A 16,035-nucleotide genomic window follows, 5' to 3' on the forward strand; every position below is an offset into this window, starting at 1 on the left:
CAATTGTCTAAGTGTCCAGTGGCCCCAAAGTCAATCCAGCCTCGCACACTCCCTCTTCCTTTCCCACATAACTTTTCTTCTTTTTTATTTTATTTATTCCATTTTCTTATGATACACAAAGTTTAGCCCATGCTGACCTTGAACTCACCTTAGAGGAAGATGGCCTTGGACTCTCATCCTCCTGCCTCTACTTCCCAGACTGCTTTATGGAGTGCTGACGACTGAGCCTGGAGCCTTGTATATGCCACAAGCACAATACCAACTGAGCTCCATTCCCAGGGCCCATAGTAAGTACTTTTTATATGTGGAATATCAAATATGTGCTGTCTGTGAGAAGACTAATTCCTTTGGTTCATTCATAATCTTTATGCCCAGACAATGGGTAATAGCGTGGCAAAAAAGCTGACCCCAAATAAATGACAAATAGTCAAGTATTTATTAAGAAGCTACTGTGGGGATGGAAGTAGGGAAGAAAACACGGAGGTGAAGAAGAAAGAAACTGCTGGCTGCTGCTGCCCTAACAAATACACATCTTCTTGTTAGGTGTGGAGAAAAGCCATCACTTTCTTCAGCAGCAAGGACAGCGCCAAGGAGTGGCTTACCCACTGCCCACTGAAAGCCCAAATCAAATGCATCTTTTAGACATGGTGCTTTCTTTTTCTTCCCGCAGTTTTCATTTTTCATCATGGACTTCAATTTTCTGCACAAGGGAACGAAAACTATACAAGCTTCAAACTATTGTGAGTGGGTTTATTGTTTGTTTGTCTTTGCTAAAGGCATGCATCTGACTCACGGGCCCAAAGTGAACCAAGTCACCCTGTTTTCATTATAGATTTATCTAAAGAGATTGGTACTCAAAACACTCTGGTTACAGAACTGGGGCACTTTAATCAAAAGCAGTGAGGACACTAACTGGCCCAGTGTGGGCATCATCAGGATATAAAGTGAGTGGTCCCTGCCTTGGATGCTGTTCTGGTTGTCACATGCTCCTCCAGACAGTGCACATGACGCGCCATTCCATCATGGGCCCTGTCTTGAGCCCATATCTGTAAGAGAACACGCCATTCCCACTGAGAAACACTGCACTATACTCAAATGGAACAGTTTGTTGTTTGTTCTTGTTTTTCAAGACAGGGTTTCTCTGTGTAGCCTTGGCCACCTTGGACTCACTTTGTAGACCAAGCTGGCTTTGAGTTCATAGTGATCCACCTGCCTCTGCCTCCCTGAGTGCTGGGATTAAAGGCGTGCGCCACCACCAACCAGCTAACCAGTTATTCTTTTACTAGCAACTGTCCTGCAAAATCATGTCTCTGCCACACTAAATGCTTGTCATTAGATTGCCATTCAGTTCCTCTCAGCACTGAACAACATGGCACCCAGTGTGGAAAATTCTTCAGTAAGAACTAGATTCAGACGCAGTCACAAAACTCTCTCACTTTATTTCCCTGTATAAAGTGATTCGTACAAGATGGAGGATGGGGAGGAATGCTGTGAAATGCCTGTCACACTCATGACCTCACAACAGCTGGGAACACCTGCAGAAGACCTGCAGTGTATGATCAAGCCAGCCAAACCTCCAGGCCACAGGTAGAGTGGATGCCCTCCACTCCCACCCCTTACCGAGAAGCTAAGGGCACTTTATAGCTGCTTGGGGTGTGTGTGGCGGGGGTAATCTTTTTTAAGGATGTGGTCCTGGATAGAGTTCCCGTGCTCACGGATAGCTTCACACTTGCTCACACATAAACAGCACTAACTGATCTTAGTGAGCTATAAAAATTAAAGATGAGTAATAATAAAAAATATATATAAAGTCAGCGTGGGAGAGTGTTGAAGAAGAGTGTTGAAAAGTTCAAGGAGGGAGATAGAGAGGACAAATATGACCATATTTCATTGTATAGTTTATGAAATTCTCAATAATAAAGAAAAAATTTCCAAAAACAATGTTTTTTCAATTCTAAAACTGACTTGACAGAAACTTGATGCTTTTGTTCTCACTTAGCTATTCTGTTAAGTTTTGCATTTCAATTTCTTGAATAAAAATACGTTTTCTGTTCTAAATATCTTTGTAAAAGTTTCCTCAAATTACTGCTTTTTAAGAGAATATGAGCAACTGTTAGCTCTGATTCCTTAACAATTCTACTTTATTATGAATTTATTAAAGGAATGTGCCTCTTTTACAACCTGACTACCCTAAGCAGGAGGGAAAGGAGATTAAGGAGAACAAGAATAAAACCTTCTGGGTATCAGTTCCACGGGGCAAATCGTCTGGCGTAATTCTCAGGAGTCTAGCAGATCCTCTATCAGACAGAAGAAGCCACACCATCAGTGGAGGAATCCACGGAGCTTGCTGCCCGCCACCAGATTCTCAGACTCCATCCAGCAGGAACCTCTGATCTCTCTCACTCCAGTTCCCCAATGTCTTCTAATCTATGGTCTTTTTTGCAATACAATACCCGGGTGGAGATGGAGCCCCAGGAGCCTGTATTTTGTCTTGGGCTGAAACTTCCTCTCTCTGAGTCTAAGGTCTTTATCAGTTTGTAGAGACAAAGTCTCAGTGGGGTCAAGCATCCCAAGACTGTTTCCACCTTGGGCCCAGCCTAAGGCAAGGTCACATTCTCTCCACAAGCAACTAAAGCTCCTGTGGCAGATACCTGATCACTGACCCAGCAAAAATAATAATTTAAGATTGAATTTTAAGTAAAGTTGCTAAGTCATGACCCAGTCACCCACCATGAAGGGAATAGGAGTAAATGAATGTGACTGGCATGAGAACACACTTGTTAATAAGGAGAGCTGGGCACAGAGCGGTTTTGTAGATGCCACTGGAAGTTTCCTTTAGCTATGAGATGGCAGTGCGCTGTTTGATGCAGTACATGCTATGGGGATGTCTGGAGCAGAAGACCTTGTGAAGACCTTGTGGGACCAGGCCTGGTGGGCTGGGACTGACCTGGCAGCATCTGTGTCAATTCTCCTTATATAGCCTACTCCTCATCAGGAAAACAGTCTGAACCTGGGACTAGAAAACCTCAACATTCCAATCTCTCACAGAAATGTTTTCTACTGTCACTTTTATAGAAAGAAAGAAAGAAAAAAAAAAAAAAAAAAAAAGAGGTGGGGGAGGGAGGGGAAATTAAAATAGGATGTAAAATAAATAAAATAATAAATAAAAAATTAAGTTCTGCTGAGATGTGAAGCAACTTCTACTTATTAGTGAATAACTCTTTTGATACTACAAAATTAAAAACGTTAACCAGAGATCCAGAGATCCAGAGAGTGTCCCGCCACAGTGCATGTGCCTCCCTCACCAGTGAGGGTGAGGGAAGCCTGACTTCCCAGAAAGAGTCCTCGGGAATCAGGATTATCAGACATCTCCGAAATCATCTTTATTCTGCTTGCAAAGATACAATTACGTAGTTAATATTTCACTTGTTCCCATTTAGAAGTTTCAGATCCTGCCACACGAAACACCTTCACTAGCAAACTGCTATGTAAGAACATTATAAAACACAAACAATAAACTAAGATAACCCCTTTTACAGTGTTCAGATTAGTAGGTTAAAACATTGATTTAAAAAAAAAAAACAAACCACAAGTTCATTGGCAGACATCTGATTCCTATTCTAATGAAAGACGGTTTTTAAAAAAAAATGGCACTCTAAGTAAACCCTAAAATTTAAGTGTCAAAAATTAAGTATAAAAATTAAACACCAAATTTGTAACTGTGGGAACATTACTTTGTGAAGATAGGATCCAAAGATACACGTCTAATCAGTGTCCTGTAGAAAACAAGGGAAAGTAAATAACAGCCCACAAAACCAGACAGTATGGCAATGATTAGTGAGTGTAGTAAGAAACTGGCATCTTTTGCATCTAAACAGAACAGATGTTGGTATGGATCGTTCAGACACTTCCTTCAACTGACACCAAACAGTACAGTAACTCTATTTACCCTAGTACACACCGGGGGTTAAGTAGACCATGTGTAAATACAACCTCTCCTTCCTATTTCACCATGCAATCTACAGCAAGTGCATATATACACACTGGGAAATGACTCACCGACGCTACTCACAGAAGATAACAACAATCCAATAATGAAAGATCAGCCGTGATCTGACTGCTGTGGACCACAGGGCATACAATGTCCCACAAACAGGTATGTTAAGATTTTGTTATTGAGAATATTTGCTGGACAAACCAAACTTAAACTTGATTTTTTAAAAATAAGATAGCACAATCATGTACCACATGCTCACCATGACATAGGTGCAGGCAGAGGACACACACCAGTCAAATAATTCCCCAAACTCAGCCAAACCATATAAATAAATTACAAACAAGAGGCATATACAATATGAGGAAAAACCATTGGTCATTGAACTGCAAAAACGTGGGAGTTTTGCCTGCAACGATATTTAGTAAAGCCTTCGGTATTAGAAAATATTAGATTGAATCCAAAAGAACCTCCTCCCCCCAATAAAAACGACAAAAATATGGGACCGTCCTTTACACAAACAGCCTTAAAATAATGGTAACAGTAACTGCTCATGAGAATGCGCCATGCAGCCGCCTGCTCCTTCACGACTTAGCCTTTCAGTCCCCATACGATGAGACAGATGATCACAATGCCGACAACGAGGATAAAAATGATGATGCAAAGGGTTTTTCTGGATTTGCGCTGCAGAAGCAAGAACAAGACACAGTGACAGATTCAGTGAGGCGACTGACTCCATCACAGCTGAAAGTAGCTCATTTCAGTTTAGTGACTTGTTTGCTGACCTATTCGGGGCTGAGGTGTTTCTTCTTAGAAACCTCTACAACACACGTGGTGTTTTGCTTTGGTTTTGGTTTTCAAAACTATTTTTTCTTGAGATACTGTTATAATTCAAGGAGCGCTTCAGGGACCGTGACAGAGGTAGAGAGCTCTAGAAAGACTCGAGTTGTTAAAACACGCTGACTTTGTCTAGAAAGACTCGAGTTGTTAAAACATGCCGATTTTGTCTTCAGTGGGAGAAACTGACACGGTTTCATCCAGAAGGCTGTGAATGGCTGTGTTCGTACCTGGGAGTCCCTGCTGTTGTGTAAACCCAGCCCTCGTCAGCGCCCCAGAACCCCCAGCATTGATCCCACCTTTATGCTCATTAAAGCCTTTCTCCCTAGGCTCTTGTCCTGAGCTGTTTCTCTGTCCACAGAACCCACTCTGTGTAAAGGTCAGAGATGCTTGGCTAAAAAGATGTACGTCAGTGTAGCCACACCCGAAGCGTTGCTGTGATAACTGTCCCAGGCAGCCACTTCAAACTCATGATGTACTTACCCTCTAAGTCAACACTTCAAGCTACTAAGGAGATGTATTAGCGTTAATGTTACCTGATAATCTGCTGCTCTTGACAGCTGCTGGTTTGCCTGCTGAACATGAACCTCTGCGCTTTCTACATTGGCTTCTATGCTGTCTTTAAAACAAAACGCACACACACAGAGAATCGTTAAACACAAGCTGGTGCTCCAGTGCTAACTCACTAAATTTCATCCAGCAGACATTTAAGAAAAAGACACAGCCCAAACAATATACAAATGTATACGCAAAGAGCCATCATCATCCTCTCCAGCTCCACCTGGACACAATCTGTCATTTTGTAGGTACCGGGTCAGCGCCAGCACAAGCACCTGTCAGCTTCTAGCCTCAGAGCTTACACTGTCTCAAGACCAAAACAGATAGACCCCCCTTCTGTCCAACCCCAAAGACTATCATCATCTCATAGGAAAAAAAAAGACCATGTCAACTTCTCAAAAACACAGTCTCCTCAGGAGCAAAGGATGAGCTGACGACACAAAAGCTCAGTCCTGTGTGTTCACTTAATAATCCTAGTCCTCAGTGTTCCTCGGCTTTGCATCTGCTGCTGTAAGCACAACTCACCTCAAACCATTCACAGAAGTACAGGACTCTCCCTGCTTTGCGTGGCACAGTGGCCAACCTCACAGTCAGAATAACTTTAATTCACTCGGTTTCTACCACCTGCCTTACCCAGGGCCCAAGGGCATTCAGAAGGTGGCAGCCCACTCGGCTCTACCCTGAGGGTAGGACAGACACTGATTTTCAGGAGCGGACACCCTCCCTACAGGTTTCCAAGGCCAGTCTGTCACGTTCTTCTCGCCTTCTTTGGCAGCAGACATCCAGAGACCCCATAGCTTCTTCATGTCTTGAATGTTTTGGCCTTTGACTCAGTGATGTTCTTTTCAATGCTTCTCTTATTGTCATAGCTGGTGACTGCATTATAAAATGGAGAGCCCTTCTAACTACGCCTTGGTCTGTACATATCTACCACACCCTCTGTATGTGTGCACATGGATGTGGAGGCCAGGGGCTAACAATCTGGTTTCTTCCTTAGATGTCTCCCTCACTACTTTTTGACATAGAGCCTCTCACTAAACTCATTAATTCAGCAGGACTAACTGGTTAGTGGCCTCCAGGGATACCCCTGTTTCTGCCGCTTCGGTTCTAGGATTAAGACTAAGGCAACATGCACCCATATTATATTCAGTCTGCTTATGTAAGTGCTAGGGATCCAAACTCAGGTCCTCGTGGCTTGTGTAGCAACCTGTTTTACTAACTGAGCCATCTCTCCAGCCCTACCATAGTGTGTGTGTGTGTGTGTGTGTCTGTGCATGTGTGTGTGTGTGTGTGTGTGTTCTGTGCACATGCTCATGCATGTACATGTGTGGGAATGTGAATATGGTATATGCACACATGTGTGAGTGCACACATCTGTGTGCACAGAGGCCAAAAGAGGATGCCAGGTGTCCTGCGCCATCACTCTCCACCTTATTCCATCAAGACAGGGTCTCTTGCTGAATTGGAAGCTAGGCAGGGGGCAAACCTCAAAGATCCAGCCTTTGTACTTCATAGTCCTGGGGTTACAAACATGTGTTGTCACATCCAGCTCTCCTTTCACAGGCACCTGATCTCAGATCCTCGTGCATAGCGAGTGGTCTTACCCACTGAACTCTCCCTCCAGCTCCCATACTTTCTTTTTTAATGACCTCATCTACTACTCACCCACTTCCATGGTTACATATCAACCCTAAAGCTTTAATGCCAAGGGTCTCAGACCCTAGCATCTCAATGAGCTATACTAATCTATCAAAAACCATTTGGTAATTGGTAGAACAAAGGACCAGGCAAATAGTTAACTATTTCCCATAAAACGAGGATGGATGCATACATAATTACAAATAACATGAGTTCACCGACTCCTCAGCATAGGGAACACTAGATTTGGATAAAACTGAAACTCAAGCCCTGGAAAGCGGTTGGATGCCACATGGGGCCTTATGAGCTCAGCATCAGGAGGCACTGATTAAGCTTCGAGCTTCTGAAGCAAGAGAAGCTTCTATTGGCAGGAATGCAGAGAGTAGCAAGAACTGTGTTCTGATTGTAGAAACTAAGGTTTGGATTCCATAGGAGCCCCAAGAAACAGAAAAGGCTGAGAAATCTGTTGCAATTGAGCTGCAGGTAACTTGCTCCCACCTCACAGTCCACATAAGCAAGACTTACCAATCACATCTCCTTGTTCATGAATCATCATTCCCAGGTCTTTAAATATTTCATTGATGTCCATAATATCAGCCTAAGAGAAAAAAAAAGCACACATTGTTATGCATTATTAGAAATTCAGTCCCCACTCCCACAAATGAGGAAATTAAATAAAAACAGAAAGAAAGGAAACAAACACATTTACACCCACTCATACATATATAAGCAGGCATTTAGAAGTAATACATAAATTTTAGGACCATCAGAAAAATACGCTACTACAAGCCATCCTAATTGGAGCCTCTGGATGGCCACTAGTCGTCCAAAGCAGATCTGTGACATTGTCTATAGCAAGTGATCCAGGATGGAAACTGAGGAAGAACATGGAGGATTAAGCTCAACGTGATAATTTCTCTTGTCACAAGCAATATTTGCTTAGAAGAACACGAATGTTCCTATATTTCAGTACAGATTTACCCATTAACTTGACAACTTCAACGAACAAAACATTATGTATAAATTTCAAGCCTCACCTTAATAAATTTGGAAGATCCAACAGAGAGATCACAGTGAAATTATAAACATCATTAGTGGGTAAACAAATCATAAATTTGTTGGATAAGGAAATTTTATAACTTTGCTTCTCCTCAGTATATACCTGTTTATTTTCCCCAATTAAAGAGTCTTTTTTTTTTATGTAAGTGTGTAAGGAAGTTTGCCTATCTATCGTGGCCTTAGTTTCCCCATCTGTAAAATGTCAATAATAATGATAAGGCAAGTTTAAAGAGCTTTTACAAGGATGGAACGAAAAGAGACAACGCAGTTCCCAGGGCGCCTTGGCACAGGAGAGACCTTCAGTGAACTGCAGCCACTGGTAACTATTATAGCCCACATTCTAGGAGCTAGTTCAGCTCCACAAGAACTACAATTAACAAATCCTTCATCTCTGGGATGCCATAGATACCCTTAAAAATTTCACAGTTCTATGACTGCTGTTGTAAAAGTCTTGCTCATGGAGGGATGGTGCATATGCTGCAGGAAGCTACCCAGACTCTCCAGACAGACGTGTGTTTCTAGAGCGGCGTTTTCTCAATGCTAAAGAGAACTGTATATGACTTAACAATGTGGAAGGAAAATGGCTTCCCTTGCCCTAGCACCAATAGTGTCTTTAACAGGAATTATTGTGAATTCTATACTAGATATTTCACTAAACTGACAGATGTCCCTGGAGTCTTTTTCCTCAGCATCCTCCAGGTGTGTGAACAGGAACTCAGACTGGAGCAGTGGCCAGCCATGGCTACGGGAGGCTTACTTCCAGCTGCCTGATTGAAGATTCTCGCTCGTGAATAAGGCGGAGGTCATCCTCTGTGATTTCCTCATCTTGGACCTGCACCTGAGGCTGTGTTTGGCTATCAAAACAAATACAGAAAGAAGATTTATTTACCATTTAAGACACGCTTACTGAATGGGATAGTTTGATCCTCAAGATCAGAATATTGCTCTTTTAAAAAGTGCTGAAATAAGTAGGCACACTGGTACATGCCTGCAACTCCGGTGCTCATTAGTTGAAGCCAAAGGATCTGGAACTTAAGGCCAGTCCGGGCTACACAGTGAATCCCAGGCTAGCCTGAACAACATAGTGAGACCCTGACTCCACAAAGCCTCAATAAATAAATAAAAACTTCTGGGAATAAATACATATTTTATCCCATTTTCATTCTATTCATGATTTCATCATATATAGGTTTAGACTTATTTATTAAAAGTTATACCTGGTAACTTCACATAAGAATATTTTATTCTAAGTAAGTTTATTTGTATGATCTATTTACACATCATATAACAAATACTTTATAAATATTTAATCTCTCCCAAATCTACTATTTCAGTTTATGAATAGTAGGCTATGTGTGCTATAATACAATAAAAGTTTTCATTCTGATTTTCAGACTGTAACATATAAAACTTCAAAAATTATCTTTTGATTTACAAACATTTTCTTATTTCTTACCTTTCCCAAGATACAAGATTCTTTTCTTTTGAGTTGTCTTCAGGAAAACCACCCTGAATAATTTAGAGGATAGAAAGAAAGAATGAGAAATATTAAACAAGACTCATAGTTTCCCTTAGGATGGTCTACTGTGTTTTGTGGGGGTATATGTTCATGTGTGTGTGCATACATGTGCATGTGTGTGTACGTGTATGTGAGCGTATGTATAGGTGTGTGCAATGGGAACAGGGATGGCTTAGTTCTTCTTATTTTCTAGGTCGACTGCTTAAGTAATGACAAAATAATATCTTAAGCTGGCAAAGAGGTGATTCACTCACCATTTACAAGGATAAATATAATAATTTATACAATAAATACAAATAAACAATTTTTGTTAAATACTAAATGTCATCTAGCTAATATTCCATGTCATTGTGAGACCTCTACATTGAAGAGCAAAACATCAACTCATGGTGGCTCCTGAGATAATTTAAAACTAGATTAACTCAAAGGTTCACTCTAGATCATTCTTTCATTTTTCTTTTCCAGGCCCATATCTATTCTCAGAATCCCTTGGTACTCTGTATACTGGCACACACCTGAGACCAAGCCTCAAACCAACCTCTAACCTTTTTTTGGGGGGGAGGGGAAGGACAAAACAAGTTTTTCTATCTTTACATGGTCTGTACTCTGCTATTGTTCCATGAAGAGTGGCTACAACATATAACATTATATTTCTAAAAACCGGAGCAGAGATCCCTTAAGGGTGCCACAGGCCTCTACAGATGTACACGTCAGGAGGATGCAAACGCAGACACGCTTCTCAGCACAACACCTACCGATACTCTGGAACTCGCTCTCACTCGAGCCACAAACTCCTTCTCTCTCTCAGCAGCTTGCCTCTGGGCCTTCTGAAAGTTTGTCAGCGTTGTTGTGAATTCCGCCACTAACCGGTCTTTCTGTATCTTTCTTTGACGCTGGAGGGACAGGAGAGAAAGAAGCCTGCTGAAATCTGTGGCAGTTGCTTCCCTACTGCTTGCCTCTTGATTTGATCCTAAAATTGTCACTCCCTCTCCTGTTACAGAAACTCTCTGAAGGACTCTCAGGCACATTTCCACTATGCTCAAACACTTGCACTTTGATCTTGGAGCAAAAGGCCAACCCCGCACAAGTTCCCACCTACACTTTCATAGCCGCTAGTAAGTGGGGTCATGGAGTTAAGGCTCATTTTATGTAATCCATTTCTCAGGCAAATAAAATATCATATATATAACTTGCAGCAAGTACAATAACTATGCCCCCAGGCACATCTTGAGTGTGTGCATGCTGGGGCTGGGGCGGGGGCGGGTAGGGGGTGGGGGGTGGCAGTCCTGCAGAGCTAGGAAGCAATTGCACAGGAGGCATTTTCTCAGCATGCACCTAATTATGGGCCAGGGCAACTACATGGAAATCATTTCTGCTTTGTGGAAGCACATGATATTACCTGAACAACTAAATACAGTTTTGTGTCTGGTAACTAATCTCATATATATATATATATATATATATATATATATATATATATATATATATATATATTTTTTTTTTTTTTTTTTTTTTTTTTTTTTTTTGCTGCCTAACTTCCTTTGTTGTGCCCCAGTTCAAAGGTTGCACCATGCATTTAATGTTGGTCACACTGAGCACCTCACAGCATGGGTCTGGAGTGCTGGTACCTGTTCACTGGGGGTGGTGGGCAGAGATCCAAACTCTTTGATGTACTTATCTGTTTCTTTCGCAAGTTGATTAGTATACTGTTGCTTCTGCTGCCTACAGTGAAAAGATAAATAAATAAGCAAATAAATAATACAAAAACAGAAAGCAGAGCCATGTCATAGCCAAAGGAGACCTCTGCCACTAGGGTATCAACCTTGATAAATGGTTGTAGAAATACTAGTTTTTGTCAACATATTTATTCAAACTATAAACTGAAAGGTCTCACAGTTTTCTGAACTGGCTGTCAATTTCTTCTGCCACGCCAAATCTATAGGTTCTGTTTTTTTTTTTTTTTTAATAAATACTAAAAAATATGACATAGTAGGGTCTTCACCCACCCTGAGTCACCGAGCTTAGAGAAACAAACCTGAGTTGCTGGTACCTGTCAGAGCACAGCATCATTATCTACATATGCAAATGACCCGGTGAGAAGGGCGTGTGGTCAGGACAGGGCTGGCTCTCCGGTCCTTCCAACTTAGAGAACTAGAAATGTGTACAGCTCTTACCTGTGTCTCTCCTGGGAGGGCCTCTGAGAGCGAAAGACTATTTGTCTTTGTCCAGTGCCCAGGTGTGAGGTCCATTTGTACGTCTTATTTCTTTATGTGAATACTTACGCTCCATAAACACAAAGATGGAGAAGGGGTGATAGTACAAATTTTCGCATAGTTAACCCTGATGTGGAAAGTCTAACAGGGCTTCCTTATGAATAGATCTGAATACCATGAAAGGAGTAGATTGTACCTATACCTGTATTCTCCTTGATATCTTATAAAGAAAAAAAAAGTACGAATTTTAATGAAAAAAAAAAAAAACCTTGATGTTCAACAATATAATCTTGCCTTAGAGGACTGCTTAGGAATGACACCAGGCCGCCACTCTACGCCCCTTACTGCACACATGAGCAGCCATGGGGCTCACAGTAAAATGATGCCCAGATGCAGATGCCTGCATTCTGCTGGAAAGGGTAGATGATATGCAGCTCACAGAGCTAGACAGCAGATGCCCTTGCTTCGACAAGCTTCTCTAACTCCCAAAAGGGAACCAGCATGGTCATGTCTACAGGTTCAGAATTTCCAGAGCTGAAGCTACCAAAATAATGTCACTATCCGTTATGCACTTCATTTCGGTGAGTGACAGTGGTGCATTAACTATGATGTACCCTGGCATCTATTTTATTGCAGACAAATAAAATGTAAACTACAGACAATGTCAAATACTTCAAATGGTACTTCTGAAAAACATGAGTTTCTATGCTATATCTTTTTGTAGCGTGAGTGAATGTGCGTGCGCATGTGTGTGTGCGTGCCTGCCTGCCTGGAAGTTTTGGGACAGAGGCTCAACTGCGTAGCCCAGGCTGGTCTGGAACTTACTCTACCTCTCAGCAATGCCCCTGCCTCAGTGTCTGGAGAATTGGGCTTACAGTCATGAGCACCCATGTAGCCATTGCTTTGTTTTGCATAGAAGCTAAGAAGCTGGCGCTTGCTTTCTGAAGTTCACATTGGGTTAAGTCAGTCCACCTGAAGCTGGGTTTTCTGTTTTAGTTTTGTTTTGTTTGAGGGGGACAATTCGTAGAACTGAACATATACTGGATATAAACCAATAAAAAGGTGAGAAATTATGTGTGTGTGTGTGTGTGTGTGTGTGTGCGTGTGTGTGTGAATCTCTGAGTCTAGATTTTCAAAAGCTACTGAAAACCCATTTTAAAATTAATTGAAATGTAAAATAAATAAATAAATATTAGGTTTCCCATGGTAAGCCCACTCCTTAAAGGAGAAAAAGCACCTGTCTACACTGGATGAGGCAAGTTACATAGAAGCTTGGCTCTGATCCAGAGATACCTTTTAATTTCCCATCAGTTCTCCAATTAAAATGCTACTACAAATGCAGCATAAAATAGGTACTCTTTGCTCTGTCTTAAAAACAAAACAAAACAAAATACTTACAGCTGTTGCCTCAATTCCGGTGAATCTTGAGGCGTTCCGAGCTGATTCAGAGCCCTTTGTATTTCCACGGCTATCATAATAGGAAATTAATGAATATTTGTTACAAAAATTACAGCCACACAGAATACTACATTAGAAGCAATTATGTGATTAAAAGACTAAAAGATACAAAAACAGTGCCATAATGACGGATAACAATAACTGGGGGAAAAAAGTAAATGGTTTATTTATGTCTAGTCAGTAACAGCAACAGCAAGAGCAAATTGAGTGGGAAGATTGACCTGTGAACCCATGCTCGTGACCCAAAATGGCAATCTCTTTCCTATGCTACAAAGACTGCATTGGAAGTAGAACATGTAAAATTTACTTGAATCTACTGACATAAAAATTACGGAGCACTAAATAATTGTGGCAATTATATATTTTCTTAATACAAAGCAAATATTACAGCTTTAAATGAGAAATATCTAACAAAATTAGAAAAATTGTTTTCAGTCATCTGTGTAATAGCTGCTATAGATGAAGTAGGTTAAAATCACAAGACATTTACACAAGTCTCAGCTATCCCTGAGAGGCAATGAATGCTTAAGAGACAACCTTCCCATTGATAAATTTATTGTTCAAAACATAAACTCAAAGTCAGCACCAACATGGGACAAAACGGCCTTTATGAAACATATGCAAGATGTGATGAGAAAGCTGCATCAGTCCTTACATATTTTTCTTGCCAGAATGTTTAACCCATGAGTTTAAATCATGAGGAAGAAATTGGGCCAATCTAGACCATGGGATAATCTACAAGATAGCTGGCCTGAAGCTGGGGAAATGTCAATGTTGTAGAGCAGTTTTGTGTGTGACGTGACCTTTCACAGCCCAGTAGTGTGTGACCCAAGGACCTAGGTGTCCAAATACTCGTGTTCACCAAAGATTGTTCTGTTCTTATTCCAGTGAAGATTTAAAGATACAGACACTCCTAGGAGTATGCAAAGGGGAAACTCACCTTATTAAGGAGAATTCAGAAAAATAAGAAATTAAGGAGTGAGAGAGGAACAGCCATTTGAACTTCCGTGTCTAGAGTTTCTACAGAGCTATGGCAGAAACTGTACAACGGCTGGGCTAACTGTTAAGACCAGTTACTTTTCCAGGTTATCAGCAGCTAATGCGGGGGGCCTAAACACACTCTGCATGTCCCCTGGTCCAGCCAGGTTGATGACCATGCTCTGTCCATGGACTACCCACCAGTCACTGAACGCCAAAGCCACCTCTGCCCATCTCTGACTTATGCTTTGCTAGCTGTTGACCTTTGAAGGGCTGTAAGCTGTTAGTCCTGGCTGGTGCTGCCGTTACTGACCCCGCAGCTGTGTTGCTGGCTGCTTAACTATACCACTTTCTCCCTGATCACACATTTACAAGATCACCTTGTAGCTTTACCATGGCAGAAATGTAACTCTATCACAGTCACCAAGATATAGCTTCAGCCCTCCTTGGCTACCTCGTCTTTAGTAAGTCTGCCATAAGCACCTTTAGGATCAAGGTTGTGTAAAAGGACAAGAGTGCTTTCTGTGCACTCCCCCAAAGGGTCATGGGGACAGCTGGCCTGCCATAAGCAGCTGAGAACTGTATTTTAACTATTTGCCTCTTTCCCTGTCCGTTTTCTCCACGGTTATATGTGGGGTGTGCCGTGTACAGGTTATACTTAAGACTCTGGTCTTCAGTCTGAGAAATGCTGTCATTCAGTCCCAGTGGAAGGGAGGAGTGGCCAGCCAGAAATGACACACTGGAAACTGCACTGGGCACGGGGCAGAAGAGGTCTTACTTCAGCTCCTCTGAGGAAAGAATGAATGTGTTTCCAGCTGTATGAGAGACAGAAGCAGTATGCCACATCACTGCTTCTTTTTAAAGCTCATGTAGTTTAAAAAAAGAAAGGAAAGAAGAAAGAAAGAAAGAGAAAAAGGAAAGCATGCTTATTGTGGAAACAAAAGGAAAGAAGCATAACGGATATTTACATCTGGCCCAACACTCAAAAGTCTCATTATGCTGGTATTTTTTTTTTTTACTTGGTCACACTACAATCAACACAAAGTAGCACCAGAGAACCAATTTCTACGGACAGATAAATTCATCACAAGTCAGATAATTTGGGGACCAATCCTCTTCCACTCTGAAGGAATGATTAAGAACTACGCCACTGTCGTAGAGGACGCATTTGCTCGAGGAGTGCATGCGTGCAGATGGAGGGAGCCATGGACACTCACAGCATCCAGCCCAGAGAAGGAAAGAAGTGTGAGATGAGACACAGAAACAAATGCTGCAAAAGAGCTTCAAACCGGAACCTGAAATATCTGTGCTCTTCTGGAGGACAACCCCCAAATCGCCAATGGGGTGACATCTCTATTGGTTTGGAATAATAAGAAAAAGAAAAGCAACCTCTAACATGGAGACTCAGACATCTAACCCCATATTTAGAAGCAGAGTGAAGTGACCAAATCGCCTACAAGTACGAAGTAAGTTCTTCACAGGCAAGGGCCTGAAGTATGTTTTATCCATTTCTGTATTGGCAGGATTTACCATACCGTCGACACTCAATATATATTTTTATAGCATAATTATTTTTTAAGAAAAGCACTAAAGAGACCAAAACTTATCTAAGAAACCACATGCACTTCTAAAATGTAAAGCAAAACTAGGAGATGAGTTTAAAATTGCTAAGTGCTCAATTGTAATGAATCCATTCATTTAATAATTACTAGCTATCCACTATGGGTCACACACAGTGGGGAGCCCTGAACATGAACAGCAATTCTGCAAGGTTCTTTGAC

General features: G+C 41.5%; 1 protein-coding gene across 2 annotated transcripts in view; it reads right to left on the bottom strand.

Annotated features, from left to right (window-relative positions):
- Nucleotides 1-4,219: 4,219 nt before the first annotated feature.
- The window catches only part of Stx7 (syntaxin 7), a 33,830-nt gene continuing 22,014 nt past the window's right edge, over nucleotides 4,220-16,035 (bottom strand). For both annotated transcript variants that reach the window (XM_051164155.1, XM_051164156.1), the window contains exons 3-10: nucleotides 13,217-13,286; nucleotides 11,234-11,327; nucleotides 10,361-10,498; nucleotides 9,543-9,595; nucleotides 8,844-8,940; nucleotides 7,553-7,625; nucleotides 5,368-5,450; nucleotides 4,220-4,678 (exon numbers count right to left, since the gene is read on the bottom strand). In XM_051164155.1, the coding sequence (XP_051020112.1) occupies nucleotides 4,586-4,678; nucleotides 5,368-5,450; nucleotides 7,553-7,625; nucleotides 8,844-8,940; nucleotides 9,543-9,595; nucleotides 10,361-10,498; nucleotides 11,234-11,327; nucleotides 13,217-13,286 (701 nt within the window). In that variant the 3' untranslated portion in view covers nucleotides 4,220-4,585. The remainder of the gene's footprint in view (nucleotides 4,679-5,367; nucleotides 5,451-7,552; nucleotides 7,626-8,843; nucleotides 8,941-9,542; nucleotides 9,596-10,360; nucleotides 10,499-11,233; nucleotides 11,328-13,216; nucleotides 13,287-16,035) is intronic.

Source organism: Acomys russatus, chromosome 21, assembly GCF_903995435.1.
Source record: "Acomys russatus chromosome 21, mAcoRus1.1, whole genome shotgun sequence".
Classification (NCBI taxonomy): Eukaryota; Metazoa; Chordata; class Mammalia; order Rodentia; family Muridae; genus Acomys; species Acomys russatus.